The following is an 18,381-nucleotide window of genomic DNA, read 5'->3' as shown; positions in this document are numbered from 1 at the left end:
TATCAAGCGTTCAAAATCGTTGAAATACGCGAAGAGAGGCAGTGCCAAGCTGTGCCTCTCTTCAGATCACCAAAGTTCTATGTACTGCATTATGCGTGCCTTTTTCTTTCCCAATTCTCTCGGAAAACATGATAAACGATTTAGCTAGGATTTGAGGCATGCCTCAAATGTGACGTCCCAGCTATGAAACATTTTTACATTGACTTCTTGCAGTGTAAAGGATTGTTTTTTATATAAAATTTAACTAAAATGGAGGAAAATTTACACTTTCAATCAATCTAAAGTTAGAGTCATAAATAAAGGCAAATCTGTTTCCCATTTAAAAGGTTTGCGTCAGACGACTGGACAAAAAAAATAACACGCAACTTTCAGAGAGATTGGTAAAAAAAGGAGTGGATGTGACTGTCATAGGCTCAGCCAGGGGGCAACAGAGGCCATGACCCCCTAAAAATTTATAAATATTGTGTACTCTAAATAATATTTGTTTTGCAGTACCACAAAAGTCGATCACAGGCATGCCAGAACTTCAATTGTCATGAACTGGTACGTCATAAACGATTTAGTTATTATCAAATTTGCTATAGGCTACTTATTGATGTAGTTTTACTTTTTTGTCATTTTGTTTTTGCTCTCTGAATGATTTTTTAGTATTGCTAACTAAAACTTAGTAAGTTGCTGCTCGAAACGGTTTGCTAGCGTATTTATTTGTGTTCGATACGCAGTTCATACAATAGCAAAAGCTAAACAACAAAAGTTTAAACTTTTTGTCCAGACCCAACCTTCCTAAATTTTTGGCTGGCTACGCTACCGGTGGCTGTGCTTTAAAAATATCGCCTTTTGTACTTACCCTGTTTCTTATTTTCATTTTTGTAATGAACGTGAAAGTGTGGGGCGCAGCCACAATGAAAGAATGTAAACATTAAACATTCTATAAACATTTTTTCATTGTGGCTGCGCCTCACAAAAGCATGCCGCTAATTTTTTTATCTTTATTAGTACGATACCGTTTTTGTGATTGTTAAACAAAAGCGTGGCTTGAAAAAATTAGTGCCTCACCATCTAGGAACGTCACCGCACGTCACTGCATATAGGCTACTTAAGCTTTTAAAAATTGGCGTGTATATAGCTATTAAACCAATGCGACAAATACCACCATGAACGAAAGACACACATATGTGTTCAATAACTGTGATCGAGCCCTTCTGAAGCTGCTTTTTGATTAACGATTACGGCTTACATATTAATAATAAACCCAAACATAAGCGTAATCGATGGTCAAAAAGCATCTTCAGAGGGACTAGATCACGGAGGTCGTGAGTTCGAACCTCACTAGTTTTTTTTTCCAGTCTGCCCTGCTTGCGTTGTTGATCGACAGATGAGGTAAGTCTGTGATGGCTGTCGGTTTTGTAATAAGACAAATACTTTTTAACAAATATGATTTTCAGCGTCCTTGACAAACGATTGAAAGTCGCCGAATAGTAAAGTAATATGGAACAGTGTCAAGCCGCCTATTTCAAGAACTTGTTTTCACAAAACGCTACTAGAAAATAGATAACCAAAACAAACAACAACGATGAACAAACTAGCCACTTTTAACATTGAAGCTAAAGTAAAAAAACGGCAAAATCAAGTGCATCTCATTGAAAGTTGGACTTGAGGCTTAAATTATTTTTCAGAACTTATTGAACTGGAATTTTTTTAAAACACTAGCAAAGGCTTTTTCGTTGCATATTCACGATACCTTTTTAGGGATTAGCACAGGAACAAAAAATATGACACAACATTTGAGTGCCTTCTGCAATCGCAGCCGATAAGGGGTATCAGAAAAAAATAATGGAACACTAAAAATAGTAAATGTGAATGAAAGCAATACACACACTAAAACAAGTAGAAAGAAAACGAAGAATTTTTAGACAAGCATGCTATCATGCTAGAATATCGTTATGATGAATAGTAATAGTAGTAATAAGCATAAAGCGATGTTTGTCAGATAATTATTGATCAGCATCGTTAGTTTCAAGCTACTAAGGAAACTCTGGCAATATCTTATCAAAAACCGGTTGTTTTCCTCAAAATCTAAAAACGTCATAGTTTTATATAGTCTTGCTTCAACATTTTTGCTTATGATTGGCCCAAATTCTGCACAAACTCATAAGGTTCTGTTTGAATTTTTGTGACAAATGAGTAAAAATCAGTTTCTTCGTTGATTTAAGTTGAAATGATTTCGTGGTTTGCATTTTGCAAACAATAACAAAGTGAAAACAAAACAACAAAATGTAACAAGAAACAAACTTAAACGCTCCGCAAACTAAAACAATATATATTGCATATTGGGGCACTAGCGAAAAATATACCATCATTTGCTTACGCGCAAAATACGTTACAAGTAATCAATTTTCCAAAGAAAAAGGTTTAACGTTTTAGAACTGAATGTATTTAAACTTTATTTTACTTAAATCACATTTCTGAACTCTATTTGATGGTGACGTCAATTTGTGACGTTATTTTTGGAGAAAAAAAATTGCCTACCGTGGTCGACGCCCCCCCAAAATTTAACGGTCCACTGTAAAAAACTATAAGAACCGTTACACTCATCACAGACAAAGTGTTCGGAACGATTCATCAGAACACCATCCTGTTAGTCGTCATGGGACCCCCATCGCCCCCTCCCCCACATGAGGGGGGCGGGGGAGGGGGTGTGTCGTCACTCCATCCGATAATGTTCGAACTGGTTTTGGCTCTGGGGTCCTTTTTTCTTTTCTTTGCGTTTTCCATTTCCTATTCGAAAGGTTTCGGGTGATATGATTTTTATCGGAACAGTTTAGTAATGCAAGGGTGGACGTTTATTTTCTGTGTTATTCCGATAGCGAAGCGCGATATTTAGCGATAAGAAGTAAAGCCATTAGATTCTAATATAAGAAGCATGTAACTTGATTGCAATTAGCCACAATAAAAACTGCCAAGTAACGTCGATGCCTTGAATTGATATTCACAGTACAATAAAGCACATCAAAGCTTTGGTAAACACTTTATCTCACCATCACAATGATTAATTTTCATCCACTATCACAATTCACGAACATTAACTTCAAATTCCAATCACAAACATAAGCGCACCAATATGAACTTCAATTTACAATCACGAACTTAAACTTGCTTTCAACAACTTTACCTCAACATTGTGTAAACTTTAGCTCACAATAAAATTTCAACTCACAACCAAATTGTTTTGCTAACATTCAGAAACTTCAATAAACAACCTAATAATTCAAGTCAACATTAACTTGAACCTCAACTTACTATCTTCAACCTATCATCATAAACTTTAATCTATAATTAAACACTTTGCCAACTTTATAGCCGAAACACAAATTTCATATCACATTTAACAACCACAAACTTCAATATAACTCACATTTACAGACTTTAACTCACAATCACAAACACTAACTAACGAACGCAAACATCATCTTCAACTCAAAATCCCAAACTTTGGCACACCAATATGAACTTCAACTTACAATCACTAACTTAAACTCACGATAACAAATTTAAGCTAACGATCAGAAACTTAACTTTATTAGCTAGTTAACATTAACTTACAACAGTGAACCCCAACATTTTTACCTACCATCAAAGACTTACCTACATTTAAAACTCCATCTAATAAAGTTAAACTTAAATTCACAAACTTTAGCTCAAATTAAAAAAAAATCAACTTACCATCATAAACTTTGCGTTGTCGGCTGCAACTTGTGCGAGCACTTCTTTGCTCACCAGCTCCCTCCCATCCGAGTCCTGGCTCACACCGAAGTCCTCCACATCCTCATCCCCGCTCTTCCTGTACATCAACACGTAAGCAGTGTCCCGGTGAAACCTCCCAGAAAGCTCTTGGATGCTACTGAACGTGGTCAAGGACACGTGGGAGTCGTTGAAGAGGCACCACGAGTCCTCCTGCTCTGAAGAAGAGGATGAGGAACTGCTCTCTCTTCTCCGGAGCCTCCTGGCGTAGCAGTAGTAGTGCCCGCTCTCCGCTGAAGTCCCAGAGTGGACGACGATCGCCCAGAGCTTGTACTTTCCTTGGCTGACTCCTCCCGTTTCGTTTGCTGATATTATCAAGTAAGAGTTGTGTTAATTGTTTACTTTCTTTTTTTTCATGTGGATTTGTTCGGCTGATGAATTTTTGTTTTTGCTTTGTGCGCTATTTTGTGCGTATACTTCCAATAATATATATTAGGTGTGACTCGACGTTTTTATGGTTTATATACTTTACCTAATCTGAATTAAATATTCTGCTTTATCCATGATTACATGTGGCTGCGTCGGGACCACACGCTTTTTCTTTTTTGATTATCTTTATTTCGTGTTTGTACGCCCAGTAGTAAAGAGTTATCCCTTGTACCACATTTTTGTTTTTGTTTTTTAGACGCTTACGTATCCTAGTATCCTAATATGTAGACAAACTTATTATTATTTTTTATGTTCGATTTAGAAAGTAACTGTGGTAGAAATACCTGAATTAATATATGCAATACCCATAAATAAACCGGATTAAAAAGCTCGTCTCGATACAAAGAGGTACACAACCTAACATTTTTAACAACTACCCACATTTTGGGCAAACAAAATTAGCACCAAGTAGAACCATTTGTTTTATACTAGCAATAAATTTTCGGCCCATATAACTCACTATGCAGAGGGAGATCGATTTCGAGGGCGACTTCTACGTCATCAAGGATCTTTGTTCTCCTTTGTTCCCTCGTGTTGTAGGTGAACCTCATAAGGGTCAGGATGAGGTAAGTCGGAAGCCGCGTCATTTCGGTCTTCTTCACTGCGTTCTAAGGATCAAAAAAGTATTTTACAAAAAAATTAAAAGGTAAAAAACCTGATAAAACCAGGATCATACATTTTTTAAAGGAATATATATTTCGCCGATACTGGTATTGTCAGTTCCTATAAGTAAAGTAAAATACATAGCAATAATAAAATTAATAAGAAGTCAAAAACATATAAAAATAAAAAGTTTAAGGTATATTTTGAATTTCATTAAACCAAAAACCTGCTTATTTTTTTAATTTCATTCTACCGAAACGCATTAAAAAGTTTTTTAGTCGTTAACCTACTATTTTTAGATTAATTTACATTTCAGGTAGAATTCACTTCGCTGGATCACAATTCATGGTTGAAATTCCTAAAATAATTTGGCATCTGGTTGGCACTGATACCACCCTAGCAACGGACGATAAACTTTGGCATACCACTTGGCATCGAGTATGGTGTGCGATTCAATATTATCGAAAATCGAGAAGACTAGTTTAATTGAATAATTACCGACAAAATCACACTTTTAAGTTAACAGCGCAAAAATAAAAATAAAATACAGTTTGACGACCTGTGGTCTACATTAAATCAGTGGTTCCCAACACAAATTCAGGCTGATATTCCTATATTAATTTCCTATCGGGGACGAGTACCGATACTACCACTTGACATCGGGTATCGGCGCCGATCGGATATTATCGGACGAGTACCGATACTACTACTTGGTATCGGGTATCGGCTCCGATCCGATATTATCGGACGAGTATTACGTCACACCCTGCTCATATTTACCTGTAAACGGTTGCAGTTGTTGCAGAAATATTGGTTGTCTCCTTGCATCAGCTCGTCACGTAAGTATGACGTCATGAGATCGACGAGCTTGTGCGACTTGCGCGGAACCTTTGTGACGTCATCTGGCTCGTCGGTGACGTCATCCTGCACCTGAACTGGGAAAGCACCGTCTGGATCGTCGACGAAGGCGCTGGCGCCCGAGGAACGAATCGGAACCGCTGCAAGGTTTGGTGAAGTAGAGTTTATTTTTCATTTTAAACAATTGGACGATATAAAAAATATTTAAGCACAATTAGTGATTCCACTTTGCCTGTAATATATACTTAAAAGGTTGGAGAAATTATCTTCCAATTCACACAAAATGTTGCAATACAATAATGTAAGTGTACTTCTAAATTTCGTCGCGAACCTGATTCGGGAAATATTTTACCTGGTTCATCATAATTCTAAATAGGCCTAAAAGAAATGGAAGCGATTCGAACTCACAGCCGTGGGAATACGCGACCAATGTTCTGTCGACGCCAAGTATACAAAAACAATTTAGCTCAGATTCTGGTTTTTATTTAAGGATGGTAAATTCGAGTTATAAAACAAAAAGAAACACAAAGGATTGGTTTAAATTGGAGTCGGGGTCACCAAACGTTCTTCACACAGGGCTGGATTACTGAAGATCTAACGAAAACGGGACAGATATAGCATTTTTGTGTCAATCTTCGTTAACTCAATTATTTATCGTTAAAAGACGAAACTATCAATAGCTATGTAATAACAACTTTAGCGAGCTTTAATAAATGGTCATTCAGTCTAAAATTGAATGAAAATTTAGTTAATATTGCATCAAAAATAAATTTCAACTCTACTTTATCATCGTTAAGAAATAAGCCAGTAAAAATATCTCCGTAATTTGGGAACCCGTGCAAATAAGACCAACAAATAAAATACTTGAGACGCCGAATCATTTTTAAACGCTTTGCATATGAACAATTCTAAATCACTCAAAAACACGCGCAAACCTTGCGACGTCATCACTGGAACCTCCTGGTCGTCGGTAGAGGGCGCAGCTGAGACGTGAGGTTGACCGGAAGTAGATTCACACGGTTTGCTCGTCATCGTCTCATCCGATGAACTCGCTTGACCTCCACTCGCGTTCGCCGAAACCTGAACTCTCGCGGGCTCACCGACACCGTCTAGCGGCAGGCAAATGTCGACAAAGTCCTCCACGCGGGACGAGCGAGAGCTACACACCGAGCACTGGATGACGGCGCGTGATTGGCCACGAAAGTAGTTCGAAGGGCAGATGAGTGCGCTGGCGGCTGAACTGGATGACCGCTGGAAAAAGTTTAAAGTTGTAAATGGAAATTGTACAACAAAAGTCTTCAACAGATTCATGAAATCTCAGTCGATCAATTAAGGATATCCATGCAAGCCAGGGTAGAAAAAAAACTAGCCTTGGGGTTCGGACTTACGACTTTCAGGCATACCGGGACCATCGACTACCAACCGAGCTACAAAAGTTCAGAGGGGAGTGAGTCTTTAAAAATATCCTACACCGTAAGTCTTCAACAGACTAACCGAATCAGCCGATCAATTAAGGATATTCACGCAAGCCAGGCTAGAAAAACAGTTAGTGTGCGTTGAGGTTCGAACTTACGACCTCTACCATCTGAGATACATCGAGCATTCAAATGAAAATGGTGTTTTAAATTTTTGCTTGATTTTTAAATGACTTGCCAAGATTAAATTCGTCGTGTGAAGTTAAGTAACCATTTGTTTCAGTTCATTTTTACTAAATCTATTTGTAAAAAGTTAAAATTGTATAGTCGATTTAATAGTGTCTTCTATTAAAAGAGTTTGACTCGACAAATAACAGTTCAACAACAACTGTTTAAGGTGCGATTTCTTAATACTTAGTAGTTGGATACTGTTGCGGATTTAACCAGGCAGTTAGTTCATCTAAGGCAGATCAATATCGCTAAAAATAATTCGCGAAAGTTCTGTTGTTATGAAATGATAAATCGTAAAATTGGTGCCCCGAGTAAAAATAATTAGTTAACGGCAAAAATAACAAAATGTGTTGGTACAGGCTTATGTGAAAATTGATGTTTCAAAGCAGCAACAGATACAGTCATATTTTTAAACAAAATAATTGTTAATCAACTAAATAATTGTTAACTAACTCGTAAGCGTTTAACAAGCTCTAATTCAACAACCATTCCAGTTAAAACAAATTTTTATCAGTTTTTTAGTTTGGTTAATGCATCGTTCGCAGTTTAAATTTGAACTTCAGACAAGAAAAAAAGTGTTAAACTTTCCCACCTGTGCTTGGTTTGTTTCCATTGGTTCCGGCGACATTGGCGGGCTGACTGGTAGACAATCACTTTGAACAGATTCTACGCAGAGAAGTTAAGGTTATAATATTAACAATATATTAAGTTCTCGAAGAAATCTATTTCAATTGACATAAATTGTTATTTCAACCATGATTAATTTAGACGAGGGCTGCGGAGTCGGATAGCGGACTCGATGGGGCCGGTTTGTTATGCTGGAGTCGTACTCGGAACTCCAGTAAGAAAACTTAAAACTACCAGGTCCCGAGCCCGACGTGCGGGTGCGCAGTACCAAATTTAAAACTGATATGGCTGCTAACTTTAAATTGGAAAGGTGGAATAGCATATTTTCAAACCATGTATTGTGGATGGGTGAGTTATATGAGAACCCTATAAGTTAATTGCTGAAAATGCAGCTTATTTTAGTACGTAAATTGTACAAACCAACCTGTCAAACGTGGCAAACGCTTTTCCTCTTCATTTAATTGGTCGAGTAGAAACTTTAAATATTCAGAACAATCCTGAAAATAAAATAAGGATAATACGTTACGAGTTGTGCCCAAAGTTTTTGCTGCAAATAAATATAAACACTATTTTGTAAAACAAAATTGATCTAGCACCAAGTTTTGACGAAAAATTCACAACGTTGTTGCATTTCGAGTGTTAGTGATCAACGATTGCGGCATATAATAGAATAATAATCGCAGTTTCTACTTTAACGCCACATTTAAACTTTAAATACACGATTTCTTCTTGCGCCTTTTTTTACTTCTAGTCTAAACATGTAATTCAAACGTCAAATCCACAAAGTCTTCTTCAAATCTACAGTTCAAATTTCAATGCTAATCACTCTTCAAATGGTAGTGACGATTTACTCGCCTCAGCCAAAACTCCACCGTTTCTTTCACTGTTAAGTTGAGTTTATTCCGCCATAGTCCCAACATTTTCTTTTGTTATTGGTCTTCCCAAAAGTTACTCACTTAAGTCACTGTTCTGTGTATCGACTTGACTTGAGTCTTTTGGTCAAAATGACTAGACTTAAGTGCATTGACTTCATTCTTTGCGTCAAAATGACTAGACTTAAGTGCATTGACTTCATTCTTTGCGTCAAAATGACTAGACTTAAGTGCATTGACTTCATTCTTTGCGTCAAAATGACTAGACTTAAGTGCATTGACTTCATTCTTTGCGTCAAAATGACTAGACTTAAGTGCATTGACTTCATTCTTTGCGTCAAAATGACTAGACTTAAGTGCATTGACTTCATTCTTTGCGTCAAAATGACTAGACTTAAGTGCATTGACTTGAGTCTTTTGGTCAAAATGACTAGAGTTAAGTGCATTGACTTGAGTCTTTTGGTCAAAATGACTAGAGTTAAGTGCATTGACTTGAGTCTTTTGGTCAAAATAACTAGAGTTAAGTGCATTGACTTCATTCTTTGCGTCAAAATGACTAGAGTTAAGTGCATTGACTTCATTCTTTGCGTCAAAATGACTAGAGTTAAGTGCATTGACTTGAGTCTTTTGGTCAAAATGACTAGAGTTAAGTGCATTGACTTCATTCTTTGCGTCAAAATGACTAGAGTTAAGTGCATTGACTTGAGTCTTTTGGTCAAAATGACTAGAGTTAAGTGCATTGACTTCATTCTTTGCGTCACAATGACTAGACTTAAGTGCATTGACTTGAGTCTTTTGGTCAAAATGACTAGAGTTAAGTGCATTGACTTCATTCTTTGCGTCAAAATGACTAGACTTAAGTGCATTGACTTGAGTCTTTTGGTCAAAATGACTAGACTTAAGTGCATTGACTTCATTCTTTGCGTCAAAATGACTAGAGTTAAGTGCATTGACTTCATTCTTTGCGTCAAAATGACTAGAGTTAAGTGCATTTGAGTCACTGTTTTAAAATGTATAGACTTGACTTAAGTCTTTGGGCTCTTAACCTGAAGGTAATTACACGTAATGTGTTATAACCTGTTGGGCTCCAGAGACAAACCAGGAGGGTCTTGAGTGCTCCACAAGGTCCCTGGGCTCATGGGCGATCCTCTTGGTGAGGAGAAGGTGTCCGAATGTCTTCTCTAGGAGACGCGTCAATGAAGTGGCCGGTAGACAGCGCGCCAGCTTTAAAACGGCGAAGCGGAACCTGGAGATAAAAGGCGGAATGATGTTATTTTTGTGGAGACATTGCTGCGGAATGTGGTGGACCGGGGACTGTGGAATGTGGACTGCATAGAGTTTCTTAGGACGGGGGAAGTTTTTCAGTAGATAAAAACAAAAGATTGCTGGAGTTGCGAGCTGTGATTGCGAATTTTGTTTTGAAAATAAAAGGGAGTTTAATGTACATTTTGACAGGAATTCTAAAAGAAATAAGGCATAGGTCTTTAGCGGGGTTAAATGTTTTGTCTGAGTTCTGAGTTCTGAGGGGACTTTTGGTAAAGACACATATCTACCATTGTGTCAACTGAAATAGCAAGTAAATTATGTGAGTAGCACCAAAGTTCCGTAAGAATCTGAACTTCGTCCAACAGTGTAAGACAACAAAGTACAACAAAACGAAAATATAAACTTTAACCACATTTCGTCCTAATCGTCCATCAGTGTAAGACAACAAAGGACAACAAAACCACTTACTCCTCGGCCATGAAAATTGCCTGTACGACGCTGTTCATGTAGCACGTGTTTCCGAGGTTTACCAAGCCGGCATAGTCGGTGTCTGTAGACCTTGTGTTGAGCTGATGAGCTTCTAGCTCGTAAAAACTCGACTCTGTCCTTTCGCTCCACGAGCTGTAGTGAAGTGCGGTGGCGATTTCTTTGCGCGTCGGACGAGGAAAATTCTGCGAGTTTACACGACGGTGTTCATATTGAAGTGGAGATAGTTTGGATGTTTCTAATGCAATAGGATCTATCGATAAGAGTCCATGAGTATTTTTCGTTTGACTGATTTGCCTCTTTTTTACCAGTGCTTTTATTTTTTTAGCTATAGTTCTATGGTTCTCTAGTTTTCCATATTTTATACCTGCCTTTACTATTTGGGGCATTTTTTAGACATTGGCCCCTATAAATAAAAGATGAAAGATGCACACACATATGCGTTTCTCGACTCGCTCCTCTCTGAGCCTGTGTAGCTCAGTTGGTAGAGCGACGGCCCCGGCTTGACCGGAGGTCGTGAGTTCGAACCTCACTGCATGCTAGTTGTTTTTTTAGCCTGACTTGCTTGTATTATTGATCGACAGACTCGGTGAGTCTGCGATGGCCTTTCGGTGTATTATTGGCCCATTTTAAATGAATTACCCTCAAATTTACCCCTTACCGACAGTGAAGAGGTAAAGATTTGTAATAGAGAATTCTACTTAATATTCAAGCTTTCCTAACATAGGTCATTTAATTAGGTCTTTGGTACAGTGGTCCTTCGCCCATTGTCAAAAAAACATGTTTTTTCTTTGCTTACGTATTTTGATTTGTGTTCGGTAGCCGCTGTGCCAATAAATAAAGATATATATGTATATGTAGAAAACAAACAGGTTGTGACCTATTCACAACCAACCGTGCTCAAAATGTGATGTCCTTATTAATTGTACAGGCCCTACAAAATCATAACGTTACTGCTAAAATCACGCGCTTGAAGTTTCCTAAACTTTGCGATACAAAGCAAGGCGGTGGCGGAAGTTGTTGAAAGAAAGGTGTTAGGTTCGTTTGGGAGTTTCCAGTTGAAAATTTCTCACTATAGTCTTTCAGAAAGGTGGTTTCAAGCAGATTTGTTTTCACGGGTGTTATTCTTGAAGTTAAAACTTTGCACAATTGACTGTCTACTTAGATTGTAGCACAATTAAGAATTTCGAGTATAAATAAATTTAAATTAAAATTAAAATCCTTAAAAAGTTGACTTGTCCGAATTGAAAATTTCGGTTTCGAATTTTCGGTTTTTGTTGTTTATCAAAAAATATACCGTATTAAAATAGACGATAACTATCGAAACATCTGGAATTGGACAAAATGAAATTACATTACCATTGTGTAAGAGTTTTAGGAAGTGTAAAAAGTGTAGGAATCCATTATGGTTAAAATGCAAAATTGTGATGTTAATCTACGCCAGTTTGCGAAAAGTCGATTCTCAATTTCTAAAATCTGTAACGATCAATTAAACAGACAGTAAATCGTATTGTTTCATTCATTTTGCTTCAGTTTACGACTGAGGCACAAAGAAGTTATTTTGAATTCAAGCAAAAATACTTATATTGGAAAAACATCAATTTCGGAATAAAACACAGTTGAGAAAAAGACCAAAATACGATTAACACCTAAGAGTCGAAATAAAGCCGAAATTGAAAACCAGACTGATGCTCCCCGAATGTCCCATATCCTCTCCATACAGGTTTAGGTGTTATTCCGTCAGGTTTAGGTGTTTTTCGGGCGATTTTGGGTCTTATCCGTGGTAGAAATTACTGGGTGAATACAGCCATTTCGTGATTTTTCGTTGATACATCGCTACTGAGTTCGCACTTTTAGCGACAAATAAACAAATATCAGGTATCTATTACCTTCAGAGCTTTGAGAAGCGGTGTATACAGTTCAGGGAACCCAGTGTGCAAGTACATCATGCAAAAGCACAGGTTACTAAGCTGCTTCAGGAATGGGCCGTTAACCTCAGGGTTGTTTTCGTTCTCAAGTAGCAAGATCATCTGCAAAAAATATGGATTTAGTAACGGTTGTTACCAGGGCTGCGAATTCGGAGTCGGACTCCGGTTATTTTTAAGCTAAGTAGCAAAGATGCTTGAGGTCAAGGGTCAAGCCTTTTGGCCACAAGATGTCGTCACCCGAGGGAAAATATTTCGTTAGTATTTGACTATGCTCCTAACTTTGGAAAGGAAAAAAATGGTTATCAATACAAAAAAAACAGTACCAGTGTTGTAACGACATAAGCCAAAGATGTGGCTTAACTGCACTTTACACACGACTTTTGGACAAATTAATCCGATTGGAGTTAGGTATTTTGCAAATGACTATAAGTAGGACTTAAGTGATTTCAAAATGACTGGTTTACAACACTGACCTCTACCATATACGACGGTTTTAAGTGACAAATAAATTATACATATATGTATATGAAAATTTAAAATTAAAGAACACTGACCTGACTTTTGACAGCGAATCTAACTCAATCAGACGTAATTAAAAAAGCGCGATAGGATTTTTTTTCCAAAAAAACAACAAAAACAATTTTCTTACGTCGGGAATGCCAGGAACGATTACGTGGAATACGTCGGGTGAGGCTCGGTAGCTGATCAGCATATGAACCAAAACCCCCATCGCTGGACCCCTCATAGCTGGGTAGCGAAGACACAGAAAGACCTGGATACAAGGGTTCGGTGTTACTTCGTTAAAGTACAAGAATAATTTCTTACGAAATTGTGAAAATATAGTTAAATCATTACAATATGTCATTAGGGCTTCTATGTTATTTAGTTGAAGTACAGGAACCATTACAATATGTTAATAAAAACATTCGGTTTAATTTTTTGGCAAGCAAGAATAAAAGTCTCATAGCTGTAATGCAAAGGCACACGAAGACCTAGGTTGGATACAAAAGTTATGTGTTAGTTAGGATAGCAACAAGTCAAGGTTTAAGACAACATTTTACGTAAAATCGGGTTCAGTCAAACAAGGTTTGGTTTAACAGCTTGGTAACAAGTTGAATTAAATCGGAGTTGGGCGACATAATTCTAACTTTGAAAGGTCTCAGTCGAACTCATAAAGTCTCTGCGGGCCGTTAAATTTTAATTGTGTATACTTTACGCATCTTATTATAACAAGTGAAACGACTGGTAATTAGAGATAAAACTAGGGTATTTTGAAATTAAAAATAGGCCTAACTATACGATACATGCACTCCATGCAGGAAAAGATTTTTTGTTGTTGACAACGTGTTGAAAAACATTCAATAATGTTGACAACAAAAACTGATTGGCTAAATTTTTACAAAAACGTGAGTCACATTATGGGCGCGTTTGTGATTTTAAAATTGGAGATTTGCTCATAGTCCTATGACGCTGACGAATTTGTTTGGTTTAGCCAAGCATTAAGCAGAGTCAACTACTTTTCCCAGGGGAATCCCCATTAGGAATATACCTTTGAATATTAACAGCTTGGCAAATATTTACTGCTTGACACGTCACCACCACATACTTTAAATATACATTTCCTCAATGTTTATAGAAAGATATACATTGTATTTTTCGGTAAGTCTGTTACTGTATATTTTACTGTGATTTAACTAGAGAAAAAAATTTGTGAAAAACTTAAATAGTTCAAGTTATTAAAATCCGATAATCTCATTTAAAAAAGAGCTACATTAAATACCTGTTTTGGTGTATTGTTTTTAAGAGATGTGTACAAAACAAAGTGTCCACGATATTTGATGAATTAAAGATTTAAAAACGATAATTCTATACTTCAATTAGGTTACATATATAGTTGGTAAAAAGAGTAGAAGAATAAATTATTGGTAAAAATAGAAAAAGAATAAGAAAAATTTAAGCTACAATATCTAGCTACATTACAGATTGCGTGCATAGTATACCGAAATAAAAAAAAGAAAATTAAGTGAAATTCAACAATAAAAAAGGTGGTATATCTGTGTCACAAATAAATGTAATTAGAAAGTAAATAGTAATAACAAAATCACACACCTGTCTACAAGTTTTAACAGTCACGTCCATGAGCATAGAAAACTTGCCCAGGTTTGAGAGTTCCTGGAAGAATTGCAGGATCCAAATGTGGGCCTGGATAGCTGTCGGCCAGGCGAGCCACATCAACATGCGGGTGAGGGCGTAGTACATTCCGGAATCAGTGATTGTGGGGTCGTTGACCAGTTGGTGGACCACCGTGTTGGTCAGATCAACTGGGATGAACTCAACAAGACATCCTGAAAAGATAAATAAGTGCAGACAGCTAAATTGATAAGCAAAATATGTATTAAATGGATGGTAAATTATCTATTTAACTAGACCGGGGGTCACCAAACAATGGGCCGCGGCCAAATTCAGCTCGCCAGTTTATTTCTTTTGGCCAGCGGGATATTCCCAAAAATGTGGTTATTAATAAAAAAATGAAGTTATTAATAAATTTTAATGAAATGTCAAACTCAACGATCATATTTTGGTAAATAATTGTGTCTGTTTTCTGAGTTAAATAAATATTAAGTCAAATATGCCAATAGAAATTTTATTTTGGGCCTGTGACCTTTGATCACTACAGTTAGCCGGATGCGTTAGCCAATTTTTTCAGTTATTCGACCAACTACAAAAAGTTTGGTGATGTAAACCACCAATGTAATTCAAAAATATAAGGAACTGATAAAATAAAGGTTTACAATTTTTTTAAATCATCTTTCATTGAGGGATTGTAAATTAGAAAAATTTTCAAGCTATGTACTAGAAACACAAACAACAAACTGTGGTCGTACATTTTTTAAAATAATATTAAATGGTAAAGAAAGAAAAAACAATTAAAAGTAAAATTGGAACTGTGATCTAAGACATCAAGGTAGCTATTTAAAGGTTTACCTTGATCGATAATTTATATGTTAAAAACACAATAATGTAGCAAATTGATTAACTAAATAAAGGGAACGTTGTGATTAAATAACTCAAGTTTTTTGTTGTTTTTTTTTTATGGTGATTTAATAAAAACGCGCTGCCCAAAATATACCTAAGGCGTTTGAAGGCTCAGTTGCGTTCTGGTCCGAAGAAATAATATTGAAAATCTCTCTCAGAGATGGAATTAGTGTTGCCGGTTCTATTTTCCAAATGTATTGAAGAAGACCTGCGATGTCACCAACGTCCTGCATTTGAAAAAGAAAGAAAATGGGATAAATACAAAAATTGTGTTTAAAAACAAACTTAGTGTGAGTTGAGTTTTCAGATAAGTTCCAATACTACCGCTTGGCATCGAGTATCGGCTTAGATTTGTTATTATCATACATCCTTGGTATATATAAAAAATAATTGAAGGCCAAATTAGAACTACATACATGACAGTGAATAAAATAAATAGCAATTTACGATGTGGTGACACCAAATAAAACTGCTAATACTACTTTAGTGACAAAATTTTTAAACTGTAACATATAAAAACAATTATAAATATATGTATTTCTACATCCAAAAAATAAATTAAAATCAAGATGAAATATTTATGATACTTCATCAATCATCATCTTATAATATAAGTAAAGATATATACTACTATAATCTGTAAATTAGATTAAAAACCTTTGCAAAAAAGAATAATTAATATTTTCCATTTTTACTTTTCCATATATATATAGTTTGGAACTCATAAGTATATATATTATATATACATTAATAATGCCTTGACAACATAAATTACCTTAATATATGTAGAAACATTGTTGATATTTTCATTGAATGGAAAATCGCTCATCGCATGAATTGAGAGAATGCAAAGAGCAAAGCCCCTTGATTTGTGAGGAACGCATTCTGGATAGCTGAGAAAAATAAATTATGATTTTGTTAATTGTAAAAAAAGAAAAAGAATATTAAATAGCTAAAACTGCTGTTGGTGTATTTGAAGTTATAAAACAACAACGTTTAGTGATGTCATCTACAGACTTGTACTTATACAAGTTTACTTATGTGCATTTCACCATTTTGTATTAGAAAACAAACAAAATACTCCTACAGTCGAATGAGCACTCACAGTGTTAATAGACGACAGATTCCCCCAAAACTTTGGTGATCCTTGCTGTTGTGAAGCAGTTGAATTGCTTCAGTTTGAATACACTTGCAAGCTGCTACTTTGACGGACGACTCTGATTTAGTACAGGATAGTAACAGATCAAAAACCTTAACTCGTCTATATATGGCTACATCGATGACCATCATTATTGTTCTTTCGTGGTTGGAATCATTTGATTCTAGTTGTTCTTTCCAAATACCTTGTATCAGGTCCTCAATATCGCTAGTTGTAAAAATATCATCAATCGCATCTTGGCATAGAGGTAAGAATAGAGACAGAAGTTGTACACATTGGGACATCTCAAATTTATTGCCGCTAATTATAAAATGCAAGCAAGTGTTTGTCACATTCTTTTTGACTTGCAAAGTACTGCCAGGCAATGTCTTAATACCAGACTTTTTGATACCTTTTAAAACCCTTATCTTCACTTCATCAGGGTATTCTGATTTAAACGTTCCTCTTATGAGTTTGTCCATTTTTCACTTCTTACATTTCAGTTTTTTGTTTAAAGTTTATAATTATTTAGAATATTTACACGCTGAAAAATATACAAATAAAGTTAAACTTCAAACACCGGAGAAACCTGTCAAACATCGGTGTTAGTATAATAAACCTCATTTTAGGCGCTGAATCCTAACACAACTCACAATATTTGGGTTTAGGGTGTGGGCTAGGGTTTGGTTAGGTTTTAAACAATATAATTAAACAAAAATACTTGACCCACGCTCACCCGAACCGACAGCCTTACCAGAATATTATATATTGCTTTATAATTGTTTAAATGCTGTGGTAGGATTCTAGACCAGCGCCACACTTTCTAACATTAGAGTTAGACCTTAAATCTCTGTGGTTGACTAATGACTTCCATCCTTGCTACCAACCACATGATTAGACCAGAGGCTGATCCAAGAGCAAAAGCGAAAAAGCCTTTGAAAAGTTTAAAAGAACAACATAGGCTTTACTAATGAACAACGTAGATATATATATATAAGTCCCAAAGGGGAAACACCCGAAAATTCACCTCGAGGGAACTAGCAAACCAGTTAAATTAACTATTTGTATAACCTTGTTTTGTCGTATCAACGTAACGTCTGCTGTTACGGGTTAATGTAAAGACTAACTAAATAATGAGTCTTTGGCGGACGGCTAATGGTTTTGAGATGTCGTTAGCAGGCATGAGTCGACAACTTCAAAAAATTGTTTTTAAAATTACGCAGTGTTTGGAAATCGCTCAGTCACGGTCGATAACTCTCTAACACAGTGTTTCCCAAACTTTTTTTCTCGCGTACCATTTTGAGCTTTTGTACAGTGTTCATGTACCACCTAAGTTACATCTGACTAGAATATCTCAAACTATACCTATTTTAGCATATAGATAAGAAAATGAGCATGTAGCTGTATTAGAGTTTAACAACTATCATTCCAGGAAGACTTAAAAGCCATAAATTAAGCAAACAGCAAATAGTTTTAATGCGATGGATGTAGTTGTTTTTTTCGCGACCAGCTGGTTGAGATGTCGTCGGGAGTATGCTTGGTTTCATAGCTGAATTAGCAAGCGCCTTCATACAAACAACATATTGCGGAACAGCTTCTCTATTGTGTTCAATAGCTATAAACCCGTAGTTTATGTAGCCTAAGTCTGGCTGTACTTTCGTTTAGACATGTTCCTAGTATAGTTAAATTAA

The 18,381-nt window shown here is 36.2% G+C and overlaps 1 protein-coding gene across 1 annotated transcript; it reads right to left on the bottom strand.

Moving 5' to 3' along the window:
• Positions 1 to 1,357: 1,357 nt before the first annotated feature.
• Positions 1,358 to 17,224, bottom strand: LOC146135163 (ubiquitin carboxyl-terminal hydrolase 38-like). The gene is made up of 15 exons (XM_083395181.1): positions 16,658 to 17,224; positions 16,328 to 16,445; positions 15,647 to 15,779; positions 14,626 to 14,861; positions 13,166 to 13,288; positions 12,478 to 12,618; positions 10,571 to 10,773; positions 9,914 to 10,082; positions 8,389 to 8,461; positions 7,930 to 8,003; positions 6,627 to 6,942; positions 5,614 to 5,831; positions 4,691 to 4,838; positions 3,724 to 4,106; positions 1,358 to 2,778 (listed from the first exon to the last, which is right to left on the bottom strand). Exons 1-15 carry the CDS (start codon positions 17,170 to 17,172, stop codon positions 2,623 to 2,625), a joined length of 3,006 nt encoding a protein of 1,001 aa, XP_083251307.1. The 5' UTR covers positions 17,173 to 17,224; the 3' UTR covers positions 1,358 to 2,622.
• Positions 17,225 to 18,381: the final 1,157 nt, after the last annotated feature.

The sequence above is a fragment of the Ascidiella aspersa genome, chromosome 8 (assembly GCF_963924565.1).
Source record: "Ascidiella aspersa chromosome 8, kaAscAspe10.2, whole genome shotgun sequence".
NCBI lineage: Eukaryota > Metazoa > Chordata > Ascidiacea > Phlebobranchia > Ascidiidae > Ascidiella > Ascidiella aspersa.
This window is presented reverse-complemented; position numbering and strand designations above follow the sequence as displayed.